Raw genomic sequence first — 11,395 nt, 5'->3', positions numbered from 1 at the left:
TTTAAGGCCCAATCCTGACTACTTTACAAACCGTCCAATAAAACTCCAAAACGACGTCGTTCGGTTCTTTAATCGAGAGAAAAGTTCCCGCCTTGCACGTGCCGCGTGATGAAATTGAAAATTCGAAAGCTTTCGACTTTCAGAGAGGAAAGAGAAGCAGAAGCAGGCAGAGCTTTTCAAATCGCTCACTGTCCGTACGCCGTCCATTGAAATCGAAAACCCCTCGGCTGTCGGCAGAAAATGTACATCAAGGAGGTATGCCTGGAGGGCTTCAAGTCCTACGCGACGAGGACGGTGGTGCCCGGGTTCGACCCGTTTTTCAACGCCATAACGGGTCTGAACGGGTCGGGCAAGTCCAACATCCTCGACTCCATCTGCTTCGTCTTGGGAATTACCAATTTGCAGCAGGTTCGCGCCGCAAACCTCCAGGAGCTCGTCTACAAGCAGGGCCAGGCCGGAATCACCAAGGCCACCGTCTCCATAGTCTTCGACAATTCTGACCGCGCCCGTAGTCCCCTCGGATACGAGGCCCATTCTGAAATCACCGTCACCCGTCAGGTATTTCGGGTTTTCACAATTGGGTCTCGTTTTACTGTTCAATTTTGCTTACTAATTCTTGAATTTTGCTGGATTTTGGTAAATGGGTCGGGTTTTGGTGTACAATTTTCTTTTGATTGCTTAAATTAAGTTCAATTTAGTGATAAAATGTCGGATTGCTTGTAAGTCCCATTTAATTGAATCGTCGAATTGTTTCCAAAATTTTGAATTTTGGGTAGAAATGAAGCAATTGTTAAGTGTGTGATGAGAATTGCTGTTCCTTTTTTATTTCAATTTTGTTTTTTTTTTTAAATTTCTTAAAATATCTTTGTTTTGGTGATAATTTGATGGAGAGCTAGTAATTTCCATGGACTAAATTATCGAATTGCATCTGAAACTTTTGGTTGTTGGGTGCAAGCGAAGCGAGTGCTAAGTGGTTGATGAGAAGCTATTTGTTTGCTTTACAGATTGTGGTTGGTGGAAGGAACAAGTATTTGATCAATGGGAAACTTGCACAGCCTAGTCAGGTCCAGAACCTTTTTCATTCCGTGCAGCTCAATGTTAACAACCCGCATTTTCTGATAATGCAAGGGCGCATTACCAAGGTTTTGAATATGAAACCACCCGAGATTCTGTCTATGCTTGAAGAGGCTGCTGGGACGAGAATGTATGAGACCAAGAAAGAGGCCGCTTTGAAGACACTTGAGAAGAAGCAGAGTAAAGTTGATGAGATCGATAAGCTTCTTGACCAGGAGATACTGCCTGCCTTGGACAAGTTAAGGAGAGAAAGGACGCAATATATGCAATGGGCTAATGGAAACGCTGACTTGGATCACCTGAAAAGGTTTTGCATTGCGCTTGAATATGTTCAAGCAGAAAGAATTAGAGACGGTGCAGCATCTGAGTTGGAACAAGTTAAGGCCAGGATTTCCGAGGTTGATGATGATATGAGAAAGATGAAGGGAGAAATACAGGAAATGGAGACACAAGTGTTGAAGTTGACTGCTGAAAAGGAGGCTAGAATGGGTGGGGAAGTAAAAACTTTGTCTGACAAGGTAGATGCTCTTTCCCAAGATCTTGTGAGGGAAGTGTCTGTGCTGAGCAATAAAGAGGATAATCTTGGTATTGAAAATGAAAATGCGGAAAAGGTAAATGTTGTAGTCTATGACTCACTAGATTCTTCTAATGCTGTCAGGTGCTTTCAAGTTTGTTCTTTTGTTATTCGTTATATTCCTTAGTTTAACGATTGGATTATCACATCCTTGATGTTGGCAGATTGTTAACAATATTGAAGACATGAAGCAGTCTGTAAAAGAGATGGACTTCGCTATAAGAAAGGCTGAAGAAGGAGCAGCTGATTTGAAAAAGAGAGCAGAGGAACTTTCTCAGACACTGAATGAGTATGAAAAGGATTACCAGGTAAATGTGTATCTTTGATGTTGGTTTTCTACTTTATATTGTCAATGATCCATGTGCATGCAAAACAAGTTATTTGTTATAATCACTATGACTGAGGCGACTAATATTTTAAAAATAAACTATGTTTAGGGTGTACTAGCTGGCAAGAGCAGTGGAAATGAGGAGAAATGCCTCGAAGATCAACTGGGTGATGCGAAAGTAGCTGTTGGGAGTGCTGAAACAGAACTAAAACAGCTGAACACAAAAATAAGCCATTGTCAAAGGGAGTTAAAAGAGAAAAATAAGCAGCTAATGTCAAAGCGTGAAGAAGCTGATGCGGTAAAGAGTGAACTTACTGTTAGACAACGAGATTTGGAAAATCTTGAAAATGCACTGAAGTCTATTCCATATAAAGAGGGCCAGATGGAAGCATTACAAAAGGTAAACATGATTTATGTTTGATCATTTTCTGTGCACGTAAATAGTTTATCAGTCTCATTAGCTCTATGAATATTACTCCAGGATCGTGCTTCTGAGTTAGGGGAGGTGCAGAAGCTGAGGGATGAGATGCGAAATCTTTCAGCTCAATTATCAAATGTTGAGTTCAACTATCGGGATCCCGTGAATAACTTTGATAGGTCTAAGGTCAAGGGTGTAGTTGCAAAACTTATCAAAGTAAAGGATAGCTCGACGATGACTGCCTTAGAGGTCAGGATGAATTTATATCTGAAAATGTATATTATGAGTTAGATAATGTATCAATTATCACATTGACTCATTTCACAGGTTACTGCTGGTGGAAAGTTGTTTAATGTTGTTGTAGACACTGAAAGTACTGGAAAACAACTTCTTCAGAATGGCAACCTTCGGAGAAGAGTAACAATTATACCTCTGAACAAAATACAACCGCATACTGTTCATCCTAGGGTTCAACAAGCTGCTTCTAAATTGGTCAGTTTCTCTATCAATAGAACCTATCCCCCTTCTGCGCTACCCTTCTTCCCTCGGTTGTGTAGCTTATTCGCCGAAAACCTTGCAATTTTAGGTTGGCAAGGAGAATGCAGAGCTTGCACTTTCTTTGGTTGGGTATGATAATGAATTGAAGGTATGCATCGAGCAGCCCCATATAAAACTTAATCCTGCTATTATTTTTAATCCATATACTGTAGAGTGTAGAGTTCTTTGATATTGGTTTTCTATACTTAACTTGAGACAATTAATAATGCTTGAAGTTTGTTGTTGGCATCTTTCTTTCTTCTGTGGTATATAATGCAGACACAAATAGTGGATTTTGGAAGTTTATATTGTGCTCTTTTTGAATTTCAATATTTATTGCAGAATGCTATGGAATTTGTTTTTGGTTCAACCTTTGTTTGCAAAACCGTAGATGCTGCAAAGGAGGTAGGCCAATCTCTGCTATTTTGTTCATGTATAATATTTCTTGAACAGTGCACATGCTACTCATCTTGTTTATGTTTGATTTGATGTAGCTTGATTCTGTAATATTGTACTTTTATGAAAATCAAATGTATATTTAGAAGGGTGCATAACACAATCTCCATCTCCTTGAATGTTTCTAGGTTGCTTTTAACAGGGAAATTCGCAGCCCTAGTGTCACTCTTGAAGGTGATATCTTTCAGCCTAGTGGCCTCTTGACTGGTGGAAGCCGCAAGTAAGTGTTGTTGTTTTGTTCTCCTTAGTTCAAATTGGAATATAAATATTATTGTTGTTAAAATTTTCCTGGCTAATGCTCCAAACTAGTCCTTGTCTTCTTTGTAATATGCGTGCTACACTGAGGAACTAAAAGCTAACATATCTCAAAAAGATTTTTTCAATTGCTTTTGTCTACATCTAGTTAGTTAGCCTTCTAAAGAAACCATTTACTCTGTTACAGGGGTGGGGGTGATTTGTTAAAGCAACTTCACGAGCTGGCAGAGTCTGAACAAAAACTTTCCATGCATCAGAGAAGATTGACCGAAATTGAAGCTAAGGTTAACCATAAGAATCTTATTCTCTCTCTAAATGAGATGAATTTTGTGATTTTAGGACCCCTCTTGTTTACATACCTTAAATACTGTATTCCTGGGGATGTTTTTGCATTTCCTTGTGAATTGGAATCATTTAAATGCGTTATATATTTGTCAACTTCTTAAATTGCAGATTACAGAGCTTCTGCCTCTTCAGAAGAAGTTCATGGACCTTAAAGCACAGTTAGAACTTAAATCCTATGACCTTTCATTATTCCAGGGCAGGGCCGAGCAAAATGAGCATCATAAGGTTTTGTCCAGTCCTCACTTTCTCTTGGCATACCTACCACACGCTTTATGTTGCAACTTCCCTTACTGGTTCATATAATGACATGGTTCATAATGATTTCTTGGTGTGACTAGCTTGGTGAATTAGTAAAAAGGATCGAGCAGGAACTTCAAGAAGCACAATCTGCAGCAAAAGAAAAGCAGCTTTTGTACGAAGAGTGTGTGAATAAAGTTACATTACTTGAGAAATCAATCAAAGAGAATGATAATAGTCGGGAGGGAAGGCTCAAAGATTTTGAAAAGAAGATTAAAGAAACAAAAGCTCAAATGCAATCAGCTTCAAGGAATCTAAAAGTAGGTTATGATTACCTTTGCATGGTTTTATCTTAGTTGCTGGATTTAGAAGTAGCTGCCTGATTCTGCAGTAGCCTGTTCACTTTTGTGACATGATTTTATTCGCTGCTAGGGGCATGAGAATGAAAAAGAGAAGCTTATTATGGAAAAAGAAGCTGCTATAAAGGAACTTGCATCTTCAGAAACTCAATTAGCTTCTTTGAGAACACAAATTGACAACCTAACTTCAGAAGTCGAAGAACAGAGAGCAAAGGTAAGCACTGATATTTGATTTGGCTAGATCTTTTGGATACAAGTTTCATGGTGCATGCATCTCCTTTGCAGGTAGCTTCTACAAGAAATATTCATGATAGTGCCCAATCTGAGCTTAACTCAATTCGCATGAAGATGAAAGATTGTGATTCCCAAATTAGTGGCATTCTTAAGGAGCAACAAACACTTCAGCGTAAACTTAGTGAGACAAATCTTGAAAGGAAGAAAATGGAAAATGAGGTAATTACCCTCCATATTTGTAAAGTTCTCTATATCATTACATACTAACCAACCTCCTTTTCAAATTTTTCTAGGTAAAACGAATGGAAACGGAGCAGAAAGATTGCTCTACCAAAGTTGATAAATTGATAGAGAAGCATGCCTGGATTGTATCTGAGAAACAGTTATTTGGTAAAAGTGGGACTGATTATGATTTTTCCTTGCGGGATCCTCATAATGCAAGGGAAGAACTTGAGAGACTGCAGGCCCAACAGTCTGGGTTCGTGACTTGGAATTCTCTCTCTTCATTTTTGGTTTTGATCACCTGCGTCTAAGACGAGAAATTTCAATTTGATATACTCTAAACTTCTGAAGTTATGCTATTAGTATCTTGCATGGTGCCAGGAGGGTGACCTTTCCCCTTCTTTTGCAGCCTCGAGAAAAGGGTGAATAAGAAAGTTATGGCAATGTTTGAGAAAGCAGAAGATGAGTACAACGATCTAATGTCTAAGAAGGACATCATTGAGGTTGTTTACTTTTCGTCTGTCCACATGCCTGTTATTACTTTCTTTTGCTTACTCTTTGTTTGCCTTCCGTAGAATGATAAGTCTAAGATCAAGAAGGTGATTGAAGAGCTGGATGAGAAAAAGAAGGAAACACTGAAAGTTACTTGGGTAAAAGTTAATAAGTGAGTCTTCTTCTCAAATCGATAAGCGGCTTTACAATCAGCTATTAGTTCTCTATGTTTGTGCTGTTCTTCGTTCTTTATTCCACAATTACAATTTTCATATTTTCTTTCTTCAGTGACTTTGGATCTATCTTTTCTACCCTTTTGCCTGGCACAATGGGAAAGCTTGAACCTCCTGAAGGGTGCAGCTTCTTAGATGGACTTGAGGTTCGTGTTGCATTTGGGGGTGTTTGGAAACAGTCCTTATCAGAACTGAGTGGAGGTCAGCGATCTCTGCTTGCACTTTCCCTGATCTTGGCATTGCTTCTCTTCAAACCTGCCCCACTTTATATACTGGATGAGGTATGCCTAACTTTTCCTGTGTCAAAAACCAGCTTCTCGACTTTTACTAAATTCCTTCAATGTTTTGTTGTTCTCTATTTGCTATTCTGCTTACATGAAGTGGCTGTCGGCATGTCATTTCACTTACAGGTTGATGCGGCTCTTGATCTAAGCCACACGCAGAACATTGGAAGAATGATCAAAACGCATTTCCCCCACTCCCAGGTTTGGTGGTTTCTCTTGTGTTTATTCTATGTTTCACCTTGTCGGAATCTGCTTGTTCTTTAATACAGCTTATTTTCGCAACTTATACATAGTTGTCATGAATCTAAATTCTAAAAGTATCAAATGCAGGCTATTTCATAATTTTCTTATAGATAAACATCCTCTGAAACTTCATCTTTCTCTTGGTTTTCACATGTTGCAGTTTATCGTGGTTTCGCTGAAAGAAGGCATGTTCAACAATGCTAACGTTCTGTTCCGAACGAAATTCGTGGACGGAGTTTCGACTGTTCAAAGGACTGTTGCAGCTAAGCACAAGTGATTTTGGTTGCTTTTGGTTGGTTGCTTTTGAAGACTTGCAAACCAAGGTACCTCTCCACCCACCTCTCCACCAACCCTTCTAACCAGTCTCTTCTACTGTATTTTCTACCTTGTGAAAGACGACTAAAACGCTGCGTTTCGGTAGTTAAACCTTTTGTTTTGGTTCAGATGGTGTCTTCCAGTTCGGGAGCACTGCCGATGAAGGTTATTTACCTAAAACATGTGTACGGAAACTTCTTGTTTGACTGCACGTGTAAAACTGTAAAACTGTAAATTTAAACTACTTCCAGCAGCCCCACATTTTGTTACCTGTTTTTTGGATTCATGAAAATACACGTTTGGTAAAAATATAAACAAAAATCATTTGTTTGGCCTCATAAGGACGAGAAATTTTCAATGTGTCAAAAATACAGTGTACATCAAATATCATAATATAATTAGTTGAAATCTTTTTTTTTAAGTTTTGAACTAGATGTGTTATTACATTTACTTTATCGGATGGTGTTCTCAGCACATTGAAAAATTTATCCAAAAATAAGATGATATCATAAGAACATGAGAAAATCCGTACTTCACATGGCAGGATTTTCTAGGATCCCAAACGCGTCGTTGTGGTGGTGCTCAAAAACACCTATACAAACATTGTCTTCCTTTGTAGTGGATGTCTCAAAATCTAAGTTATAATTAACAAAATGTGTGAGAATATATCTTAAGAAGTGACTTAAATTCCACGTTATTCAACACCCCATCTGATCTTGATTTTCTTCGAAAAGGGATTTGAATATATGATTCCTAAATATCCATATCATGTATAATAAATCTAGTAGAGTGAGGTAGGTCTGACAATGATTTGCACGAACCACTATCCTAATACAAAACGGTACGAAAAATTTGCCAGCCCTAGAGTGGGGTGTGAAAACTGTTTTCTTGGACCACCATTTTATGTTTAGGGTTGTTGCTTAAAGAGTGTAGAATTGCAAATTAGGCTGTAAAAGCCACAAGATTAAGCAACAGATTGGTACTTAAAACCGTCCAATCTTCTAAAAAGCTAAAAATAGAACCGTCCAAATGTACTTGTATTTGACTTTGGAGCAATGTCAACTAGGAGAGTGCATTGTGCAAGACTAAGGAAGATTAATGCTAATATAAACTAGTAAAGTTTCAAATCTCGATTGACTCTCTGCATTGACAAATTTGCATGTCAAATACCTAATTACTTGATTAATTTATTTAATTATGGTTTAGAGTCAACAAATCCAACTAGAAAATATTAATTTTTTGCATACTCTAGCATTTTCCATTTCTTCAATTCTTAGCTAGAGAGAGAGAGAGAGATTGAGAGAAGGTAGGAGGTGACACCTGTTGTTCTTAGAAGCAACTGTTGCTTTGATGGTGGCACACATGCATATATTAGTTGACTTTTAAATAAATACAACAACGACGAAGTCTTATCTTACTAAGTGGAGTTGATTGTATGAATCCTATAATGTCTACGCTCAATTTTGCATTAAGTCTTTCGTTAGTACCAAGTACTTCATATCTTTTCGTAAAGTTTTATTCCGTCTTCCTAGATCTTCTTCTGCCCCTTTTGCCCTAATCATCCGTCTCATGGTCACATCTTCTAACCGAAAATATTTATAGGTCATCGTTTCACGTGTCACCATCTTAACTATTGACTTTTATCTAAATATTTTCAAACAACAATATGATTTTTTTATATTTTATGTACAGCTAAGTCTTGCCATTTCATAAAAAATCCCTAGAGACATGGAAGATCTCCCATTCCTTGATTCTGTATATATTTCAAAGTCATTAGCTCTCTAATAAACAAGTTTAATAAATTTTAAATCATATTTAATGGGGTTGAAGTGGATTAAGAAAACAGTTTAAGATGTTTGACATTTTTGGTCATGTCTCTATATAAAAGGAGCCATATTTGCATTGAGAAACACGCAGAGAGAAGGGTGAGAGAGACACAGAGAGAAAGAAAGATGAGAAGCAACCAGGTTCGATTGAATTGTGGAATCACAATGCCTGTCATTGGGTTAGGCACTTATTCCTTCCAAAACGATAGGAAAACAACAGAACTTGCTGTCCATATGGCCCTCAAGGTACAAACCCTACACACACGAGAGAATTATGTCATACCACCGGAAATATATCTTCTTATGTCTATAATACTTAGTATGGTAGTCACAAGGAGATATACTCTTGTGACACTACAGTTATCTTCTATCCGCTTGCTTTTTTGTAATTTTTTTTACACAAGCGATATCGGGGAGGGACAAACTGAACTCAAGATTTCGGATATGGGTGTAATTGTTCTTAAATACTTGAACTAATGCATGGTTGTGATGCAGATGGGTTACAGGCATTTCGACACGGCGAAGATATATGGTTCGGAGCCGGCTCTCGGAAACGCTTTGACAGAGGCAATGCATGACGGAAAAGTAGAGAGGGAAGACATTTTTGTGACATCTAAGTTATGGGGTAGTGATCACCATGACCCTGTTGCAGGACTCAAGCAAACTCTCAAGTAAGAAACTGTGCATTAACATATAAACATCCGCATTTTTTACACATATTTGTCCCGCAATCTCTCGAACTGCATGTGAGTGTGAAAAATCATCTTCAATTCAGTGCCTGCTGGTTTTCAGCAGGATCTCTGGAGATCCCCACACTTTTAGGTCAAAGATCAATGATTGAGCATATCCACGAGGAGAAATCTGGGCACAAAAATCCATGGCCTAGGATTATGAGAATCCATGCAAGTTCTTATCCATTCAAAATTTAAAAAAAAAAAAAAAACATAGGGCGACTCCAGCCAATAAGGTTCTTCACTTTACAATGGTCGGGGAGAGAATGTCTATCGTATATAACCTTATTTTTACTTTGCAAAGAGGCTGTTTGCATGATTCAAACCTGTGACCTTTCGGTCATAAAGAAACAATTTTTCCGTTACACCACGACTAGCCCTAAAAAATTAACTGCGATAACACTATGGATGACGGTCTGATGATATTTTGCGACGTCAATAACAGTTCCAGGTGAAATATGCGCGAAGTTGTTTTTAGATTAAATTGTAATGAGACGATTAATATTGGTGTTGCAGGAACATGGGAATGGAATATTTGGACATGTACCTAGTGCACTGGCCAGTGAAGTTGAAGCCATGGGCATGCAATCCCATTCCAGATGAAGATGAATTTGAGCCGTTGGATTTGGAGACCACTTGGTCTGGAATGCAGAAGTGCCTGGACTTGGGATTGTGCAGGTGCATTGGTGTCAGCAATTTCTCCACCAAAAAGATTGAACAGCTTCTGGATTTTGCCTCTGTTCCCCCAGCTGTCAATCAGGTAAAATTTACCATTTAAATAATTAAATTTACGAGGTTACGTTTGAATTTGAGGGCAAGTCTTGATGTAACTAAAAGGTTATATTTTTTTATCAAAAAATTACTTGTTTAAGTTGTAGAAATAATCTTTTGTAAAATGAAGATAAGATTGTATACAATAGATATTATTCCTCCTCATTTCCTCTAATCCTTGCAAAATAAAAAGATTTATTGATTTAAGATTGCCTTTTAGATTAGGTTTGAATTTCTCAGTGCATCGACTTCAAACACAAAAATTCAGAGTGAATCTCATTCCGTTACCATCAATTGTTATTTGACATGGGATTATTTATACGCACAGGTCGAAATGCACCCGCTGTGGAGGCAAAGAAAGCTTCGAGATTTTTGTAGGGACCACAATATCCATGTAAGTGCTTACTCACCACTTGGTGGGCCTGGGAATTCATGGGGATCAACACTTGTGGTGAACAATCCAATCATCCGGGCCATTGCCAACAAGCGTAAAGCAACTCCAGCCCAGGTAAACCCATCAAATAACAAACAAAACCATAGCAAATTTATGACTCGTTTGAAATTACATTTAAAATGACTTAAGTATTTTTAGAAAAATTGTTTTTAGGTTCAAAAGCATTTTAAGATTTTATGCAAGAAGCACTTGAAGTGTTTTTTCAAGATTTACTTGTATTTTTACTAATGATTGGTTCCAAAAACATTTTCACTAAAAATGCTTTATCCCTTTTAAAAGTACTTCCAAACGAATTCTTATTTACATTTTTTATTAAAAAAAAAAAAAGGTCGTACCCAGTGCACAAGGCTCCCGCTTTACGCAGGGTCTGGGAGAGGTGAATATCGGCTAGCCTTACCCCATTTATGGAGAGGCTACTCCCAAGTCTCGAACCCAAGACCTACCGCTCATGGGCGAAGGTACCTAAGAAACTATGCTTATTTTATTAATGTAAGCTATTTTCTATTTTAAATTACACAAAATTGTAAGTCGGAAAATTTTAACGCATATGTATAAGGAAACCACGTTTGTTCTAACCAATGTGACTAATATCTGTAACTGTTAAATGCTAATTAAATTCTTTTACTTGATGTAGGTTGCTCTAAGGTGGGGATTATCAAAGGGATCAAGCATGATTGTGAAAAGCTTTAGTCCAGAAAGGATTAAGGAGAACTTTGGAGCCATTGATCTGAAATTGGACGGTCAAGATTTCATGGAGATAGACAAGTTGGAGGAAAGGAAGATCATGAGGGGAGAGTTTCTAGTCAATGAAACCACAAGCCCATACAAAACAATTCAAGATTTATGGGATGATGAAATTTAAATTATTTCACATTGTTGTATTTTGTATGTAATTTAACCTTTTGTTTTCAATAAAGGGCGACCTCAAGCTAACAAAGAACTTCTTTGCAAGGGTCGGGTTGGGGATGTCTCTATTGTACACACCTTTGCAAAAAGACTATTTCCAT

General features: G+C 37.9%; 2 protein-coding genes and 1 long non-coding RNA gene across 4 annotated transcripts in view; all 3 read left to right on the top strand.

Moving 5' to 3' along the window:
• The window catches only part of LOC126630659 (uncharacterized), a 37,770-nt gene that overhangs the window by 14,393 nt on the left and 11,982 nt on the right, over positions 1 to 11,395 (top strand). The gene's annotated exons all lie outside the window — the stretch shown is intronic.
• On the top strand, positions 114 to 9,054 carry LOC126630623 (structural maintenance of chromosomes protein 2-1-like). Of its 2 annotated transcripts, none has more exons than XM_050300770.1 (21): positions 114 to 558; positions 1,005 to 1,685; positions 1,813 to 1,956; positions 2,086 to 2,376; positions 2,458 to 2,643; positions 2,722 to 2,886; positions 2,981 to 3,040; positions 3,274 to 3,336; positions 3,516 to 3,607; positions 3,830 to 3,926; positions 4,096 to 4,212; positions 4,326 to 4,544; positions 4,657 to 4,797; positions 4,869 to 5,036; positions 5,111 to 5,295; positions 5,449 to 5,542; positions 5,615 to 5,703; positions 5,820 to 6,045; positions 6,175 to 6,249; positions 6,452 to 6,614; positions 8,928 to 9,054. In XM_050300770.1, the coding sequence occupies exons 1-20, from the start codon at positions 241 to 243 to the stop codon at positions 6,566 to 6,568; spliced, it is 3,528 nt and encodes a 1,175-aa protein (XP_050156727.1). In that variant the 5' UTR covers positions 114 to 240; the 3' UTR covers positions 6,569 to 6,614; positions 8,928 to 9,054. The 2 variants fall into 2 exon arrangements, with proteins under 2 accessions (XP_050156727.1, XP_050156726.1); XM_050300769.1 differs by lacking the exon at positions 8,928 to 9,054 and adding an exon at positions 6,736 to 7,035 and having other exon boundaries at positions 115 to 558.
• LOC126630646 (NADPH-dependent aldo-keto reductase, chloroplastic) lies at positions 8,545 to 11,328 on the top strand. The gene is made up of 5 exons (XM_050300800.1): positions 8,545 to 8,678; positions 8,928 to 9,103; positions 9,680 to 9,923; positions 10,263 to 10,442; positions 11,023 to 11,328. The coding sequence occupies exons 1-5, from the start codon at positions 8,559 to 8,561 to the stop codon at positions 11,248 to 11,250; spliced, it is 948 nt and encodes a 315-aa protein (XP_050156757.1). The 5' UTR covers positions 8,545 to 8,558; the 3' UTR covers positions 11,251 to 11,328.

The sequence above is a fragment of the Malus sylvestris genome, chromosome 7 (assembly GCF_916048215.2).
Source record: "Malus sylvestris chromosome 7, drMalSylv7.2, whole genome shotgun sequence".
In the NCBI taxonomy this organism is placed as follows: Eukaryota; Viridiplantae; Streptophyta; class Magnoliopsida; order Rosales; family Rosaceae; genus Malus; species Malus sylvestris.
Note: the sequence above shows the minus strand (reverse complement) of the source record. Positions and strands in the feature narration are given on the sequence as shown.

Coding starts and splice junctions, on each gene's coding strand:
- LOC126630646 (XM_050300800.1), top strand. CDS start 8,559: ATGAGAAGCAACCAGGTTCGATTGAATTGTGGAATCACAATGCCTGTC. Junction 9,924..10,262: donor TTCCCCCAGCTGTCAATCAG/GTAAAATTTACC, acceptor TTATACGCACAG/GTCGAAATGCACCCGCTGTG. Junction 10,443..11,022: donor GTAAAGCAACTCCAGCCCAG/GTAAACCCATCA, acceptor TACTTGATGTAG/GTTGCTCTAAGGTGGGGATT.
- LOC126630623 (XM_050300770.1), top strand. CDS start 241: ATGTACATCAAGGAGGTATGCCTGGAGGGCTTCAAGTCCTACGCGACG. Junction 559..1,004: donor AAATCACCGTCACCCGTCAG/GTATTTCGGGTT, acceptor TTTGCTTTACAG/ATTGTGGTTGGTGGAAGGAA. Junction 5,037..5,110: donor GGAAGAAAATGGAAAATGAG/GTAATTACCCTC, acceptor AAATTTTTCTAG/GTAAAACGAATGGAAACGGA.